This window comes from Halichoerus grypus, chromosome 14, assembly GCF_964656455.1.
Source record: "Halichoerus grypus chromosome 14, mHalGry1.hap1.1, whole genome shotgun sequence".
NCBI classification, from domain to species: Eukaryota; Metazoa; Chordata; class Mammalia; order Carnivora; family Phocidae; genus Halichoerus; species Halichoerus grypus.
The window spans coordinates 2829662-2848458 of NC_135725.1; the positions used below are offsets into that span (position 1 = coordinate 2829662).

At 60.6% G+C, this 18797-nt stretch overlaps 1 protein-coding gene across 5 annotated transcripts in view; it reads right to left on the bottom strand.

Moving 5' to 3' along the window:
- The window catches only part of SEMA4D (semaphorin 4D), a 54349-nt gene that overhangs the window by 26893 nt on the left and 8659 nt on the right, over positions 1 to 18797 (bottom strand). Inside the window, exons 1-3 of one of the 5 annotated variants that reach the window (XM_036075054.2) lie at positions 4114 to 4130; positions 3013 to 3087; positions 1355 to 1427 (exon numbers count right to left, since the gene is read on the bottom strand). The exons of 1 other annotated variant lie outside the window; for it this stretch is intronic. In XM_036075054.2, coding sequence (XP_035930947.2) covers positions 1355 to 1427; positions 3013 to 3087; positions 4114 to 4115 — 150 coding nt within the window. In that variant the 5' untranslated portion in view covers positions 4116 to 4130. Of the gene's footprint in view, positions 1 to 1354; positions 1681 to 2281; positions 2957 to 3012; positions 3088 to 4113; positions 4131 to 18191; positions 18384 to 18797 lie in introns of those variants that run through there. 3 more of the 5 variants (XM_036075053.2, XM_078062290.1, XM_036075052.2) reach the window with 3 other exon arrangements.

Below are 18797 nucleotides of genomic sequence, written 5' to 3' on the forward strand. Positions count from 1 at the left end.
CGTGAGCACAGTGCACCCCGACCACGCACCGAAGGCAGACGCACGGCAGCAGGTGGGGTGGCCCACACGGTGTCCAGGGAGGAGGTCCCCCCCCGGACATGGATGTAAACACGTGTGGACACACATGGATACAGGTCTACGGACACACATCCAATTGTTAACAGTGGTTACCTCTAGGCAGGGAGGAGAAGAGCCAAGGAACTCACTGTCCATGTTTGTTTTGTACACAGTGAGTCAGACGTTCATCCCGCTCTGTGCAAAAGCTACCCTCCCCCCACTGAACCAGTCCACGTGCACGCCCAGCGCAGAGCAGTGCGTCCCCAAGCGGTCGTGCGCCGGCCCCTCTCCTGGGGTCACTGGGCGTCCGTGACACGTCTTTGTCCCGTCTGCATGTACGTAAAGAAGGCCTCGTCTGCTTAACTAGAACTAGGCTGCGTGCCTGTTAGCACGAGGCAGGCAGGAGGCGGGCCCGTCCCTGGGGACGTTACCTCCGAGACCTCGGGCCACAGCCCGGGCCTGGTCCTCCCTTCCAATTCCCCAAGATCCCCAACGATTTTTTAACATAAGGAGATCAACAAACAAAATCAAAGATAAATGACCTGGGGGAAAAATGCTCGTAACCTAAGTGCCAGGGCTTGGAGTTCCTGCTGTGGCCAGCATCCTCACTGGGTGGCACCTGGCCCAACGGCGCAGGGAATCGAAAGCACACACGTGGGTGCCCACGCGTAAACACGGACAGGGCTAAGGACCCTGGAGGGGGAGCTGTGCTCACTAAAGCCGCCCCAGCAAGCCGGCCAGGCAGGTCCCGGTGACGGTGCCGCACGGCAGACACGGGGTGGGGGGGCTGCTGGAGGCCGGCCACGGGACAGGAGTAACTACGAGGAAGAAGCGGGGTGAGGCTTTCCTTCTGCTTTTACGTTAAGCTGGCATTTCTCTTTCCTTTTAAACTGGAGATACGTGGTCGAAACGAAGATTAATCACAAAACGGCCCCAAACCAGGGCCTGGGTGACATGGAGACCCCTCCCTGCACGTCGGACCCCGCTGACAACCCCCTGCACCCCCAGAGAGGAAACTGGAGCTTTGCAGGGCCTCCAGGGGCCAGCGCCCCAGAGAGAACCGAAATAGAAACAAAGGGCAGGCAGGGCAGGGGTGGGGTGAGGAGAGGCAGGCTGTGCGCGGGGCTCCCGGCGCCCGGCACGGACAGACGCCCCACACAGCAACAGCCGGACCCCACCTTTGGCCCCCGGAGCGCACGGGGAGCTGGGACCAACCGTCTGTGGGATCCCACTGAGGCTTCTACAAGAGTCGGCTTCGCTAAGCTGGGACACAGGGGCAGAAACCACGCGTCTTTACCTGTATCCTGCACCTCCAGAACCTCCCCTCAGTCGTTTCCAGGACGGAGTCTTCAGAAATCTTGGCTCTGAAACTAACAGGAAAGGAGACTATTTCAACACGTAAGTCCTCCGTCCACGTACCCTCAGCATCACTCCTGGAGAGGCATTGAAAAGAAACTCTTGCAATTTTTCTTTTTTTTTTTTTAAGACCTCCGGACCCCAGGATGGGTGTGGCTTTCATGCCCTTGTGCAAACGGGAGGGAGGAGTGAGTGTGCAAACACGCCCATAAAGGAAGTATAACCTGGCGGGTCCCCAAACATTGACCACAGCCACTTCCCTGCGAAGTAAGCCAATCAAATACTCCCCACGGTCCTGGTTAGCCATTTGCCGAAAGAGAATCAAGCTATTAGCTTCAGATCCGTATCTGTGAGAACTCATCCTCACCGAAATCCAACAGTCAGGGGGCAGCCCTCAAAATGGGACACCCGAGTCCAGGAGGATGACAAATGGACAGGATCGGAATGGCAGCCCCAGGGGGCCCTGTGCAGGGTACGTGAAGGTGTGGAGGACATCGGTGCTGGACCCTTCATGGTTGCGAATGATCCAGCACAGTTTTTAAACCTCAGAATCAAATGCTAGCATTTTTTGGTGGTTGGAATATTTTTGTTTTCTTTTGCTTTAAGAGCTGGTACAATTCTTGCCATTTTCTGGAAGACAGCTGAGAAGTAGGAGGTGCTCGCTGGAAGCAGGGCCGACGCCCCGTCTCTCCCACACGGCGCCCCCGGAGTGGGACCAGTCACGCCCACACCACAAACAGGGCTGGCACCCCACTCCCACTCCCACGACGCACGACTCCCAGGGTCACCTCGCGGCCTGAGACACTTCCCGTGAATCCTGAGCAAATGAGACCCCCGGGTACTGGTGGAAGTGGTTAGGATTCCTTACATCTCACTGTCGGGCTCGCAAAGGCCGATTCTGGGTCCCTCTGATTCTGGGTCAGCTCCTGCCGACGGCCAACTTCTAAGCAGAAGTATCTTCACGCGTGAGCATGCAGGGAAGCGTCCCCCGACAAGGCCGTACCCTCCCGCACCCGGAGCCCACATCTGCTGTTTGAACACGGGGGGACGCGTGGCCACGGCCGACGGACATACGACAGGCAAACGGGACCGACCGCGGGCTTCTCCTGTGCACACAGTGGCCACATGCACGCTCCCCAAAACACTCACGGGAAACGTAAGCGATTCACGCAGAAGCAAGAGGTTTACATAAACAACCTGAATGCCAAGAAAGTTTAAACTGAAAGACTTCTCTCTTCTGGAAATTCAATAAGCCTTTGTCACTTCAATAAATACAAGCAGGTGCGTCTCGTGTTCACCCGAATTTCATGGCGCTGAGCACCAAGGGCAGGCTGTCGGCATGTGAACCCCCCGCCCCACACACACGCACCTGGCGAGGCCACCTCACCTCTGCCCTCCGCCGAACAGCTCCTAGCCCCACGGTTCCTGAGTAAAAACCAGGCACTTCCGGCCCAGCCAACGGCCAGGTCCCGGGCCCCAGCTGTCTACACCCTTCTACCATGCCAGTTCTTTCTGATTTCTTGACAGAAAAACCCATGCACTGTAATAGGTATCGCTGTCCCGAAGAGTGCAGGAGACAGTCCCCACACAGCCACTCACCGTACCGCCTGAACCCTGCGTCTCCCTTCACCGGGCGTCACTTCCCAGAATGCGCATAAGAAGAATTCAACACTCCTTTTGCGAAATGAAAGAGAAATTAATCAGGAGAGAGAGAAGTGTTTCTCTCTCCCTCACGAGAGACGTGGCCTTGTCCACCCCTCGCCCACTCCCAGGGGCAGGTGCGGTGGGAGCCCCACGCCCACGCCCGGTGGTAGCTGCCCAGTGACCACTCTGACCACAGCACAGAGCGAAGGCGAGGCAGGCCCTGCACGCATCTTGTCCATGTTCTGCAAATGTGACTTCACCTCCCAAAAGCCCCTGACTCTGACCCTCACCGCGGGTTTGCACACCAAAGCAAGAGGCTACTCCCTACCTCTGAGAAGGGCAGCCATGAGGCCGGATGCCTATAAAGCGCAGTGATGAGGGGGCCGGGGGCCATGTCCACATGCATTGGGCGACCTCTCTGGGGGCCGCGGGGCAGCGCGGGCCCAGAAGTCCTGACCCAGCAGTTCTCCACCGGTAATTCAGGTGGATACACCCCACGTATGTGAGGTGCCCGAGTAGGAGGCTATTCGGTAGAAGAACTCTGGAAACAGTACACACACGTGTGCTGTACATACATACGCTGATTTGTACATAAATCGCGTCACATCTGGGGGATGGAATACTACGCAGCTGGTAAAAAGAATAACGTGGCAAAGGGCTCCCTCGTGCACTCTTGGTGGGACTGTGAATGGGTATGGTCACATGGAAAACAGGATACAGGTTCCTCAAAAAATGAACAGAACTACCCCATGATCCAGTAATTCCACTGCTGGGTATCTACCCACTGAAAACAAAAACACTAATTTGAAAAGACACATGCATGCATATGCTCGCTGCAGCATTATTGACAACAGCAAAGATACGGAAGCAGCCCAAGCGTCCTTCCATGGATGAGTGGATAAAGAAGGTGTGGTGTGCGCACGCACATGCACACGCACTATGGAATATTACTAAACCATCAAAAAGAATGACATCTTGCCATTTGCAACAACATGGAAGGACCTGCCCCTCCAGCCCCCAGCCACTCCCTCAGCCCCTAGACAGGAGGTCACTCACATATTTAGTATTATGCTGAATCAGAGAAAGATAAACACCATATTTCACTTACACTGGTATCTAAAAAAACAAAACAAATAAACAGAAAACCAGACTCTTAAATACAGAGAACAAACTGGGGTCACCGGGGGGGGGGATGGGTGAGGTGGGTGGAGGGGGTTAAGAGGTATAAACTCCCAGTTAGAACAGAAGTTAGTCTCAGGGATAGAAAGTATGGCACAGGGAACATCATCAGTAACCGTAACCACGCCGCACGGTGACAGGTGGGGACACTGACACAGACCGTCGAATCGCTACATTGTACGCTGTTCACATATGGTTCCCTGCTTGAAGCTTACCAAAGGGATTCCATCAAAACACAAGTTTCCAAGAACAGCAGACAGACTTTCGGTGATTTCTGACTGACTGCACATTTTGCGGGACCTCCTTCTAAGGGACTCTGACACAGAGCAAAGAGGTCCAGTGGCCGTGAGTGCAGGTGAATCCCAGCTCAGCGCCCCAGGGCGGGGGGAGCAGGCTTGCAGCCCCACAAGAGACCGGGAAGTCCGAGGAAGAAGCGGGGGTGTCCCCTGTGGGCTGGCCGGAGGGGAGGGCAGGACCTCCGAGTGAACTGTGCCTCCTTCCCTGGGGTCTCCTGTATGGCGGCCTCCCGTGGGCATCCAGCGCTCCCCAAGCATCCTTAGATGGCTGTTCAATATTCCATAATCCAATAGGATAACGTTGGACATTCAGCTCTTTGCCAATTTCTCACTTAAAATTCATTTTTTTAAAGTAGGCTCCACACTCAACACAGGGCTTGAACTCACGACCCTGAGATCAAGAGTCACACGCTCTACTGACTGAGCCAGCCGGGCGCCCCCCAAATTTATTTTCAAAGACTGATTTTAACCACCAGCAAAACTCGACCCGGAAGCTCCTGTATCCAGAGCCCACCTGCGCAAGTGCAGATGCCACACGGGTCACGCTGCAGCGCTCCTAAGGTTCTGTCCCTTCGTACGGGGGTGGGGGTGGGCACACACGCTCAGAGCGCACACTCACCGCCCGCACAGGCCTGCTTCCCTCTACGGGGACAGTCGCACACAATCCCCAGGACGTCCTTCACTCCAGGTCTTCCGTTCCCTGCGCTCTGTGTGCAAAGGCACACGTTCTCTGCAGTAAAACAGTCGATGTCCACCACACTGCTCATACTTCTTTCAAGCCAATGAGACGCCTAATTCAGGCGGTCACTGTCCTCCCCTAACAGGGGGCACGGTAGAGCTGCTACTCCAGTGAAGGGTTCCGGGCCCTCGGATGCCACTTCCCAGCCGTGGGCACGGGAACAGGTCAGTGCCCCTCCAGCCCCCAGCCACTCCCTCAGCCCCTAGAAAGGGGGTCACTCACATTACCCATGTCCAACTCCTGGGGTACGCGCACGTCTGACGACAGCGCCGGACCCCCGAAGGACCCCTCGGCTTGCACCGACAGACTCAGCAACTACAGGCCACGGCCCGGCCACACCATCCGCGGGGGTACAGCCGTGGGGCCCCACTGCCCCAGTTCCTGATGAGACGGGTTTTAGGCAACCCTGTCAGACTCACAAAGGCAGTTACGAATCTCAAGCCTCCGGCAGAGCTGGGACTCCCTCCCTCCTACGTCCTGCGATCCCCCACAGGCCCGGCCAGCAGGTCCCGGGGCTCCGGAACTGTCCATCACCGTGGGGCTGGAGCGGGTCACAGCTCAGCGGGCAGGGTTGGAAACCGCTCTCTCTGGAAGCGTCTGGCTCCACTCTGAATGGATGCTTCTCCTCCAGGAGCTCAGGGCAGAGACAAGGGGCACCCCAACCCCACAGCAGGGAGCTCCTTCTCTCTGCCATGTGCCAGGGTGTGAAGGTGTCACAGACTTGTCCAGAACCGTGCCTAATCCGGGGCTGGCTCAGGACTGCGCTCTGGGCCACCTGGGGCAGCGTCCTGCCCACAAAGTCTCCGCAGCGGGAGTTGCACCCGGGGACGCGACTCCTGCCCCTTGCATGGACCTAGCCCAGCTGCAGAACGACCAGGACATCTCTCCTCTTAGCCACCGCGGGAGGGACGGGCCTTGGAGCCCTGACAAGCCCAGGTCCAGGCGGAGATTTCTTTTTTAAGTCTAAAAAAACCACAAAATGCCACTCTCTTTGCCTTTATCTTTAGTGTCTCCTTAAAAATACACAGCAGGGTTACAGAGCCAGGCCAGCTCGACCGCGGGCTGCCATCCAGCTCAAGTCTGCAAAGGCTGAGCCAGGACGAGCCCCTCTCCTTGCACCTGGCCTCCCTCCAGGACGTGGCCTTTGCTCTCTGCTTGCAAAACCCATCAGAGAAGGTGCATGCTGCTGGCGAAAGCACCGTGAGGGCCCCCGGGGCTGACCCCCAGGCGGGACACAAGGAACATCACCACGTCTAGTGGGGGCCACCATGCCGACCTCCGTGCACAATTTGGTGCACACAGCGTTTGCTCTGATTCACCAGCTTCTGCACCCCTTCAAGGGGACCCCCAGAAACGCCCACTTAGGCCCTGGAAGCAGCTGACTGAGCGCCTGGCAGCAAAGCCTGTCACGTTGAGACCTTGCACCCTCTGATCCATGTTCAAACCCCACCACCCCACGCGCCATCAACCGTGGACCACGTGGCCACCGTGGGCAGGAGGATGGCCTCCCAACAGCACTGGGAAGGCGACAAAGCGAGGGCCGCTCGCCCAGCGGTGAGAAGGATGCCGATAGCGCAGGTGCCATGGGAGGCCTGGAACGGTCCCAGCCTCCCCCTAACCTGGGGAGCACCAGGGTCTCCACGGTGCCAAGATGCCCACTGTCCAGCCCCTGCACATGGTCTATGCCCAGAATCTCAATCATTTCTACTTTCCAAACTACCCACGGAGGCATGCCCCAATGTCAGCACCGCCGCAGCGTGACCTTTGAGGGGAACACGAGGAGCCCCATACTGGACCTGATTCACCCCTCCAATCGACCCTCCCTTGTGGTCCTCATCTTCCAGATGCTTCCAGGCCCAGCTGCTGTGTGAGTGCCGAGGGCCACGTAAAACGATGCGGGGTCGGCCTCCAGCAAACCCCACCCTCACGGCAGTTGAGACAACTGGACTGGAAACATCAAATGCCCTCGACCCTCCAGACGGTGAGAAGGTGCCTGCGAGTGACCTCTGCTGAAGGCCCCAGGTCAAGGGAACCCCAGGCCCCAGATTCCAGGAGTCCACTCTGCACCCTCCACGCAGGAGACGGGTCTACCCTCCTACCACAGGCCAGGCTTGCTGGCCCCGGTCCTGCCAACCCGTCACCTGCCCTGGAGCCTGGCGCATCCGTCCTTCCCGCGGTGTGGACTCGCACACCAGGCGGGGCGTTCCCTTTCTGAGCCCGGCGCCACCTCCCAGGTGCTTCAGAAGGCGCGAGACACGGAAACATGGCAGCGGTTCTGTCCCCGTCCCACGTCATCTTCCAGGTGGGAAGACGCGGGCTGAGAGGTTGGCCGGCCCTCACGGTCCCCAGCGGGCCGGAGGAGGCGCCTTCCCTCCCGGGGACCAGTGCCGGGGAGCGCGTTACGAGACACGCAGCACAGAGGCAGAGGGGTCTCCTCACGATTCACAGGAACCAAAGTCAACTGAAAAATCTAGAAGAGCCTCTAGAACATTCCTGCACCAGGATAAGCTAGGCCGCCCCTCTGCCCCCACTAGGGCCTTGCCACTGCTCGTGGCGGCCTCAGCAGGGCCACGGCCGTGCCAAGCAAGCATCCTGCCAGAGAAAGGCCTCCAGGTGCTGCCTACAGCCCCCTCGCGTAAGCTGGGCCCCCTCATCCAGTGATGGGGACATGGGGACAGACCAGACGGGACCCCAAACGTGGGTCCAGAGCGTCACCAGCCAGAGGACAGGACTGCGGCCTCCCTGCCTCTCTGCCGGCAAGGGCTGAGGAAATGGGACTGTATTGTGCCACGGGCTCGGGAAGTAGGGTGTGTGTGCATCATGGCCCTGTCTGCTGGAGATGACGGCACCCGAGGTCTCACTTCCTGCAGAACTGGTCCCAGAGCTTGGCCACTTGGCCGTGCTCCTGCCAGGCAGAGCTCAGGGCCGCCCACATGCCGGCCACTCCCGGGCCCTGGGCCGCCTCCGTGCAAGCGCGGTGGCTATGTCCCGCCACAGAAACAGGCTGAGCGAGGCACCCGCCCCAGGGACACGTGGTGGCCCCGAGCAGTGCCCTTCAGGTCTCGGCAGGTCCCCGACGGCCACCGCCCTGGGCTGAGCTCTGCTGGGGAGCCTCTGCCCAGTCCTGGGTCCTCGCCCCGGGGACGTGCGGGGCCGGGCTGGCCGGGGCAGCGCCCCGTGGGGTGGGCTGCGTCCCGGTGCAGTCGGGAGCGCCCGGGGGGCTGGTTTCCATTCGGGAACGGCCCCCCCCTCACTGCAAAGCGCACCTGCAGCCAGCCTGACTCAGGCACTGCGGCCAGGCACAGCGAGGGACCTGGGCCCGGCTGCACCTGCCCACCGCAGGCCACGTGCAGGCAGGGCCGTCCAGGGGGCCACGGAGAGCAGAGAGGGGCAGTCCTGGGCCTGGCTCCCCACGATGCGCACACGTGAGCTGGCACCTGTGAGAACCCCGAGTCTGGCCCCTTCACTGCGGACACGGAGCAGCGGAGACACAGACAGCCCCCCGCCCTGCCCAGCACGGTCCCTGCGCTGGGCCGCCACCTGGGCAGGGACCCCGACGGTGCACGTGCCAGCCCTCCCTCCAGGCGCGGGGCGGGGGGCACCCCTGGAGAGGAAGTGCCACCCAGAGGAGCGGGAATCCAGCTCCGGCCGGCCGGCCGTGGGGTTACCGGGGAAAGCAGACCGCTCCTCCAGGCTTCAACCTTGTCAGCGGCTGATGCAGCTTCCCTAGGGGCTGGCGCGGCCCCGCCCCACCCACCTCCGGGTCCCTCAAGGCCTCCGCAGGCCCTCCAGGCACCGGAAGCTCTGGGCCCGGAAGCCGATGTGCTGGCTGGGGGAGGGGCGGGGAGAGGCCTGCAGAGCCCACGGCCGTGCCCACATCCGCTCCATCTGCCCACCAGGCACGGACCACCTGCCACTGGCCTGGAGGCAGCCCCCATCCTCACCTTCCCCAGCTCCCCCCACCCCCAGGGCTGCCCCCACCGGCAGCCACCCTCCAGAGACGCAGCTGGGGGGCCCGGCGTCCCCATCCTCCCAGGACAGCCTTCTGGGGGAGGGGAGGAGGAAGAAGAGCTGGTCAGGTCTCCACGTGCCACCAGGGGCGTGTGGGCCTCTTACGGAGGCTCTTCCAACAACTCGATGGGCCAGAAACCATCCTCCTCCTCATCATCCCTCCTTCACACACAAGAAAACCAAGGTCTGGACGCTTCCGGAAGTCACACCAGCGGCCAGCGGTGCATTCAGAGCCCGACACCTGGCGTCTGCCCCTCCCCCCAACACCACCTCATGAGTCCTCAGCGCCGGAGAGCCAACGCTCCCTACGTGGGAGAGCCCGCCCCGAGGCCTCATGGAGCCAGCACGCACGGCTGGCCTCCCCAGGCCCACTTAACCCGGTTCTGCACCAACACCTCACCCGGGCTCTAGTCAGGGGTGCAGCGGGCACCTTCCCAAGGACGGTCTGAACCTGGGTGGCAGCACCAGGGCCTGCTCTGGAGTCTGGCAGGCGTCGGCCTTTCCAAATAAACCCACTCGGCTAGTTAGGTCAGCCCAGGCTCTGCAGTCCTCGTTTTTTCTTCCCAGCTTAAGAGCCTAACAAGCAGATGACATAACTGACCCACGCCAAAGACCCCACGGCGAATGAAGAGCGACCGGTTCCGTGCCCAGAACGTGGTCCCCAGGTGTGTGTTCACTGACGAGCAGTCTCGGGCAGGGACGAACACTCGAATGACAACTCTAACTACAGACCCTGCATTTAAGCCCCGTGCTCCTTCTGACCGACCGGTGGTCGGCTGGGGCCCCGCGGGAGGTGGGCACGCCTGGCTGCCTGGGGCAGGCTCCCAGCCTCGGACGGCAATCCCACCCAAAGCGTCCCAGGTGACGGAGGCTCTAGAAACACTTCAGCCACAGGGAGGACACTCCTCACAAAATTTCAGAACCAGATGGATTTTTTCCAACATACAGACGAGAAACTTGAAACACCTGCCCGAGCTTGCCCGACCCTCCAGGTTCCAGGGACCACCTCTCTTCTACCCTGCAAAGCCCGGGGAGAGCCGCGCTGGGCAGCCCCTCACACTCACACCTGCACGGACACCTCCATCTTCAGCGGGAAGCGATTTTCTGCCTCTGGGGGGGTGCCTGCCGCCAAGCCCCCACCTGCTTGAGCGGCACCTGGCCGCCAGCACCAGCGGGGACGGGGCCAGGCCTGGCTCTCCAGAGGAGTCTGACGAACACGCCGCTCGCTTGCTTCCTCGGCCTCGGCAATCCCACCCGTTCAAAAGGATGCCAGCTCAGGAATGTGCATCTCCACGTTGCTTCAACAGTGAGGATTTCTGGTCTAAATGTGCACCGGTCAGGACCAAGCTAGCTAAATAATCTCCCAGCCCGCTAGGCAGGCAACGCAAACCATCGGGCCCATGCTATTGACAAGCTCGATGGACACACATGTGATTAAGTGCAATGAGGAGAGGATAAAACAGCACTTAAACGTACGCTTACTCACGGAAAGAGCCGTCGGGGACGCTGACGCCCAGCAGGGCCGGGGGAGGCCCGCCCCAAGCACCCGGCGCTCGCCCACGCAGACTCCCGATTGCCGGCAGGGCCGCACTTCCTGCTTTCCAGGTGAGCTCGCGGGGGCCAGGTGCACCTGATCTCCGAGCGCTGAGCACCAGGCCGTGGCCCGTCACAGGTGGAGAAGGGGTGCGAGCTGCACGGGGTGCTGAGCTCTGGGCCCGGGGCTTGAGGGACGTGTCCAAATACCTTCTTCGGATTTTGCCTCACCTGACTGCGTTTGCATTAGAAAATGCACTTTTTGGTGTTCTTCTTACAAAACCTCATGCTGTTTCCGAACATCAGCAGCTTCCCCAGATTCTCGCAGTCGCTCAGGCCACCCCGCGGAGAAGGGGAAGGCGGCCCGGTCCCCAGGAGCACATTCCCGCTGTCCGTGGGGACACTTCTGCCCTCCCGGCTCTCCGCGGACGGGGCCGCGCGTGGCTTCATCTTCCTAGTGTCTACGCCTCGTTCCCCTCCACACGTGTGCCCTGCCCCGCCGAGCCTGGCCGTCCATTACCCCCCAAGAGGGACACACATGAGGCAGGGCGTCAGGGCCCCGCTGCCGGGGCTCGAGCTGTGTGCCCGGGGCCGGCTACTTACTCCGCCCCTCAGGTGCTGAGCTGTGAGACGCAGCTGAGCTCAAAGCGTGCGTGGGCTTTTTACCCCACGACCTGGCACTTTGGTAACTACGACTGTTAGTGAGGACACGATGAAAACCCGCCAGGAACGGCTGGGGGCATCTGCTGAGCCTTTTCAGAGTGGGCCACCGTGGCAGAGCCATAAAAAACCACCCTGCCAGGTGTCACGCAGTGTTCTTTCTACACCTTTCCCCCAGGACAGACAGCAGAGGGGAAGAGCTTGCCCTCGGCGCTGAGGATAGCCACCTCGGCCACGCACCTCTGCACCGGCCTCCACCTGCGACCCTCCTGTCCTGTCCTAAAGGACGTCCCCGGGCAGAGTGGCACCTGCTCCCCGAGGACCCCTGAGAACAGGTGGTGCTGACGTGAAAACCGGCTCATGCGGGGATCCGGCATTCACATTCTAACGCAGAAAGAGGGGGAAGACCGTGGGGGCCGGAGGGAGGTCGGGGTCGTACAGAGAGCCAAGGCCAGGAGAGGCGTCCCCCGCCGGTGCACCCCGCGCACCTGAGTGCCCACGCCTCAGCCCCGGCCGCTCTGTGTCCCCGTCCCCACTTCCGGAAAGGGAGGCCCGCGGCAGGGACGGCGGGAAAGAGCCCAGCCGCCGTGGACGCGGCCTTCCCGGCACTCACGTTACTGATCGAAGTCGGAAACGCTCACCGGCGGCCATGACTAGCCGGGCTCTGGCCGTCTCCCAGAGAATAGCAGTCAAACGCCCTCCCTGCTCCCGGGAGCGGCCGCCGCTGGACCTCTGAATTTTTCAGTGGTTGGAGTGTGAGCCTCTGGAGGGATGAAGTGCCATTAGCGTCCACACAGCGAGAGGGCGGGCGCACAGCCGTCCCCTGACAGCCAGGCCAGGGCCGCTGGGCCTGGCCATGCACGGTGTCAGCCCTGCCTCGGTTTCTCGGTCCCTCCACCTGTGTCACGGAGCCCACGCTGGCCACCCTGTGCAAGGCAGACCCGACCCCGCTCCACACACGTGCAGTCGGGGGAGGAAGCGCTGAGTGGCCACGGGAGGACCCAGGTGCCCAGTGCACACCGGCCTTTGCAAGCAAGGCAGAAGCAGGGGTCAGGCCAGCAGGGCGGGGGGTCAGCGCCCACCCGGCGGCGTCTCTGTGGTGCTCTGGGCGGCTATTCTGCACACCTGGAGAGCCAGGAGGGGACCCTAAGGGGGACCTGGGGGCCCGGATCCGAGGGGAGGCTGTTACCAGGGGGCTCAGTGAGAGCCGGGAACGCTGAGACACACGCAGTGGGTGCCCCTCCAGTGCTCTTCTCTAACGACGGCCACGGGCGCAACCAAACGGAAAAGCCAGGCGGGCTGAGCAGCGCACCCTGTGACAGGCGAGCCCGCAAGTGCAGAGCGAAATGCACGCCCCAGCCCACAGCAGGTGCGGCCTCGAGACAGCGGCCGGCAGGGCTTCCTCTCCGCAGCCCCTGCCCCCAGTCGGGGTTCAGATCCCCGAGTCCAGGCAGACCTAGAGCCCGGCCAAACGACTTGGAAGCAGGGTCTCAAACGGGGATCTGCACACCGACGTTCATGGCGGCAGTTTTCACAGCAGCTGAAAGCTGAGAGCATCCCGAGGGGAGCAGAACACACTGTCCCAAAACGTGCCCCTCAGGCATACTGACCATTCTGGACTCAAGGTACCTGGGAACAGCCAGCACCAGAAGGACACCAGCACCCGCTCCCCCGGAAGCAGGACACACGTTCTCCCGGGAAGGATGCCCTCCCTGCCCTGGGAGCGGAAGGCAGCCTCAGGGCCAGAGGCAGGGAACGGGGCCCGGAGGGCTGAGCAGGCAGAGACTCGCTACTTCTCCCTGACTTGCCACCCCAAGCCCAAACCCCTGTTTTACCCATTCTTCACAAATGGATTGTTTCTTTGCCTAGCACGCAGGAAAACTGCCTGCTTCGGTCACTTCTTAGAGTCTTATATATTTGGAGCTCCCATGTGTACAAAATTAAATTCGCTTTTCTCTTGTTAATATATCTTATGTTAATTTAATTACTAGACAGGCCACAGGACCCAGAAGGAAAGACGGGAGATTCTCTCTCCCCGCCTACAATCCCAAGTGTCCACTCAGGGAGGAATGGATAAAGAAAATGCCGTATATCCACACAACTGAGCACCATTTCCCTCCTTGTAGGGAAGGGCCATTCCGTCAACCCGCCTCCGAGGCGCCTGCCGAGCGCTCCAAGGTGACCCGGCTGCTCGACCTGAGCCCAGCACCCAGGGGGCACGGGGAGTCGACAAGGCGGTCACTCAGAGCTGCCACTCATGAGAACACACCAGCTCTTGGGGGTTCTCAACCCTCAGCCTTTCCATGGCTTGTGTCAACGAGACACAGGAGTGGTGGGAAGGTCACACAGGTCCCCTGCACACAGAGTGAGGGGCAGGGTCCAGCAGCATCTGCAAGTGTCCCAAGGTCTGCTCCCTTCTAGAACCTTCTGTCCCTATGACCCTGCCCTCCCACCAGGGCGGGCCCCATGAGGGCCCCTCTGCAGGTGGAAAATGCACCTGTATTCTGTGGGCGCAGAGCGGATACCCGTCTCCAGCCTTCTGAGTTTCAAGACGGGCAGAGCTTGGCTGGAGGACACAATAATACGTCTGAGAAGTCAGCTCTGGCCGCCCGCTTGGTCAGTCACGGTCAGCCGCGTCCACCTGGTTCCTGCCCCGTGGCTGCCCCCAGCACCCTCACCAGCCACTGAAGCCGCCGAGTAGAGGGCGGGTCGGGGGTCTCGGTCCCGGTGGGAGCCAGGCTCCAGGAAGCTTCAGGAAGCCAGGACATCAGGGGGTGCTGGCCACCTTCTGGACTAAGACCCACTCTTCCCACCAAGATTCCCAGCCACACACTCCAGGCTGACGTCCAGAAGAGCCCTGGGGTCGGCCGCAGCACACGTGCGTGGTGTGCGTGCACGGTGGCTGTGTGGGGGCGTGTACGTGGGCGTGTGCGCTGAGACGCACGGGCTGCTGGAGAACCGCCGAGAGACCAGGGTAAGAGCAGGGGACAGCCAGTCACACAGGACTTCTGCAGGTTACAGGGACGGAGGACACATGCCCGCGCCGCGGTTCCCTGCTGGGAGAGCGCGTTTCCCTCCACGTGGAGTCGGGGATAGGCCTCTGACGCGGGCTCCCCCCGGAAGGCACGTGCGCAGGGACATCAACAGTGACTGGTGCCAAGTGTGAGGCTTCTCGTGCCCACGTGACGTCAGCTCCCCCAAACACACAGCGGGAGCACGATGTCTGATCCCCCCAGCATGGCGCTCCCCCCGGAACGGAGTCCACAGAGGGCGGGGGCCGCATCCTGCAGACGGGCCGTCCGAGAGCGTTGGGGCCGCGTGCTGGCCGAGCGCGCAGACATGACTTTCAGGAAGTGACCCAACAGGCCAGGGCAACCGCAAGGAAATAAATCTGCCGGCCTCGCAGACGCCAAGCCAACGTGCGGCGGTACAGCTTGCGGCCCCGCCCCCAGAAACATGGACGCTGCAAGACAGGCACCCAAAGTCGCGAACCATGGCGAGGGAGGAGGGCACATCTGAGGCCCGACTGGGGCCGCTGGCGGAGCGGAAAGGTCAGCACGAGCCGACCAGCGTCTGAGCTAAACTGCCAAGGGCGAGGCCACAGGAGCTCGTGACAGGCCACGATCCAACCAGCGGCTACGCGGGAGCAGCGTGGCGCCCAGGGCTGGTGCGGGGTCTCGCACCTGGAACCCGCGGCTGCCCTCACGAGCACAAAGGAGTGGAGGCCACCTCTGCCCGGATCCACCACCAGGCCCTGCCTGCTCCCTGGGCTGGGCCCCTGGGGAAGGCGCTCTCCCACGCTCCGACTGTCCTCTGCGTGTGCACGCTGGGGCCTGTGGCTGCCCGCCCGGCCGTGAAAGCACGGACGCCCCATGCCCAGGGCTTGCCAGGTTCCCAGGGCAGGAGGGGGGTGCCGGCAGGGCAGAGGCCGAGCCACAGCGGGCCCTCCCACCCCAAGCGGGGGCTCGCTCTTAGCGTGGCTGAGCCAGGGCAGAGCCCCCCACACATCCTGCTCCCACCCTCTGTGTCCCAAGACACACACCGTCCTTCTCCCGCTGTTTGGTCCTGCGTGTTCTTTGCCAGCCCCTCTAGACCCACTCCCTGCTCTGCATGCCGTGCCCGTGGTCTGCAGGGAGCTGTGCGAAGCTCCGTCCCAGAGCAGCGGCAGGAACGAGCAGCGTCCTGGGGGCACGCACGTCGCCCGCCCAGGGATACTCACAGTCTGAGCACCACCGGTTTGTACGCTGCTGGATGTCACATCTTCTCCGCTGTGCAGACACGCTCCTTGTCCCTACAGCGGTAGCGAAGGTCCTCTGGGCGCAGACCACATCCTAAGGGACCTGTGCCCGCTTCCCTGTGCTGCTGTACAAAATCACCAGAAGCTCAGCGGCCTCAGACAACATCAATGTGCTATCTCACGGCCCTGGGGTTCACAAGCCTGGCGTGGGGCTCACACCCGAGCATCAGCCGCTTCCTTCGGGAGGCTCCAGTGAGAATCCACTTGTTTGCCTTTCCAGCTTCCAGAAGCCTCCTGCATTCCCCGGGCTCATGTCCCTTCCTGCGGCTTCAAAGCCAGCGAAGAGGATCGGAACACGCCACCCCCACAGAGACTGCCCCCCACACAGACCGCTCTGGCACAAGGACTACCTTGAACCGAAGACAACTGAGAAACGGCAGGTACATGAAGAACTCTCTGCTCTTCCCACGTGCCCAAAAGCAGGACACAGACTTCCTTCTGTACAAGCGTCCTTGAGAAGGCGCCAAGATGAGTCTGCATGACAAACCTTGCTAACCAGCCTTTACTCACCACAGCTTCCTACTCACCTTCCCACAATGCACTGCCCCCACGAGCCCAAACCACCCTTCCTTCCTCTTACTGCCTCGCAACTTATTGCTCTTGGTTAAAACGACATATAAGCCCCAAGGCTAACGGCCTTTTTGGGTTTTTCTTTTCTGCAAAGCTCCTGTGCATGTGACTATATTAAAATTTGTGTGCCTTTTTTCCTGTTAATCTCTCATCTGTCTGTTTAATTCACAGGCCCCACTGAAAGAACCTAAGAGAGTAGAGGAAAAGTTTTTCCTTCCCTAAACCAGCAGCATAGCATCTTCTCTCCTCTCTGCCCTCCTGACTCTCTCTCATCAGGCACCCTGTGATTACATATAGGGCCTACTTAGAGAATCCGGGATGATCTCCCTGTATCTCAAGATCCTGAATCACACCTGTGAAGTCCCTTTACCCCATACGGTAACATAACAGTTGACCCTTCGACCACATGGTTTGAACGACACGGGTCCACTTATATACAGATTTTTTCGGTAAGTACAGGACACACTGTAAATGGACTTTCTCTCCCCCATGATCTCCTTAATGACATTTTCTCCTCTCTGGCTGACTTTATTCTAGGAATACCTTATAGAGCACATAATACATACAACATACGAAACGTGTGTTAACTGACTGTTGGTACAGGCGAGGATTCTGGTGCAGCGGGCTGTGAGTAGTTAGGCTTTTGGGGGCGACAACAGTTCTACACGGATTTTCGAAGGTGCAGGGTCAGGGCCCCACCTCCACACTGTTCGAGGGTCAACCGTATCTGCAGGTTCCAGGGATCAGGACACGGATGTCCGCAGGAGCCCTTCGTTGTTCTGTCTCCTGCAGACCCCATGGCTCTTCGGTAATGTGGCCCAGGAGAAGCACAACTCCTGCATTCTCTTTCCAGAAAAAAAATGAGTTTTTTAGGTTTAATTCTCCCATTTTCTTGAAGCTGAGAAGTAATTCATACGTAATTGTTAATTCTGGGAAGTCCAAACCAAACCTGTCTGCCTTCTGAGAGCTCTGAGCCCACGTGAGTACCCCACAGGATGGGGGCGCCATAGGGGGAGGGGCACTGCCGCACCCCTTCCACGGAGGGGGAGGGGCATGGGGGAGGTTCCCATGCAGAAGTGCACGCTGGGAAATCAGGAGTCAGGCAACCGCCAGGTAATATTAGTTTTAAGAATGGCTGGGGGTAGAATAAAAATATAAATGATGGTTAACAAGAAGTGCAAAATAACAAGAAAACCAACACATTCCTTGGCCGGCTTTGGCATGATTGGTCATTCAGATGCAAATTCTACCCTGATTTTGGAAGGCTTACAAGCACCCCTGTTGAGAGCCAGGCCTGTATGAATTCCAGGCTCTCAACAAGCCCTCACAGTTCCCAGCCTCGGGGCTCTCCCCCCACGGGGTCTTTTTATGTAGCCCCGAAACACCAGCAGCCTCTTCAAGCAGGCACTGCGGGGTCCCTGCTGTTTCGGGCCCTCTCCCACCCCCCTAGGGGCGGCACTGGCCACTTTCCTGGGCCAGACTGGCCAGGGCGCCTGGAGTACCCCCTCGCTGTGCCAACTACCATTCAGCCGAGACCCTGGACGGCATCCACACCCGCTCCCGTGTGCAGACCCGTCAGGGCCTGGAGCCTGTCCTACAGACCCCACCCACACCCAGCCCTCCCCACCGCCATCCCTGCACAGCCAGGCCTGGGTGTCCCTGCCCCCGGCCACTCCCTCGGTGCCCAAGGCCCTCACCGGCTTCCTTGCAGAGCCCACGAGACCTGGAGACACATCTGCTGTGACATGTCCACAGGGACCTGAACCAGCCGCCCAGGCGAAGGACCCAGGAGCACGCCCAGGCCAGCTGGACAGACAGACTCCTCTGGTCCTCGAGAAGGGATGCCCACCTGCTTCCTCAGCTCACTCCCACTCAGCTGAGCCACGAGAACCAGGAACACGAGGGCCGTGTGCAGGAATGATGAGAGATGCCAGGATGCACCGCAGGGCCCTGGTGAGCCAGCATGTCACCTGGTGCCTCAGCGGCCTGAACGCGATCGCACACGGCGAGCGCTCAGAACAAGATCAAACCCGATGTGTATGTGTTCTTGTGCCCGGTGGTTTGTACACACTCTTGATTCTTCTAGTAGGAAAAACCACATTGTACCATCTGTACAAAAGGAACGAAGAACAAACACGGCCTCTGGCGATAAGCCAAACCCCCATCGCCCACCCAGCCGGCCTCACCTCTCCCGGGGCCGCACTCGCCGGCCAGTCCCTGACCCACACTGCCCACGGGAGGACGGTGCTCAGGACCTGGTCTGGCCCGGCCGCCCCATGCTCACGGGGGCCTGTGCTGGGGGCATCGGTCCTGACATCGCGGGGTCTCAGGGCAGTCTGGGCGGGGCCGCGGGGACCAGCCACGGGCACCACAAGGCTCCCTTCAGCAGCGGGACAAGGCCCCGCGGTGAGCCTCCCTCGGGCCGTGGAACACGCTTGCCCCATTCTCGTCCCTA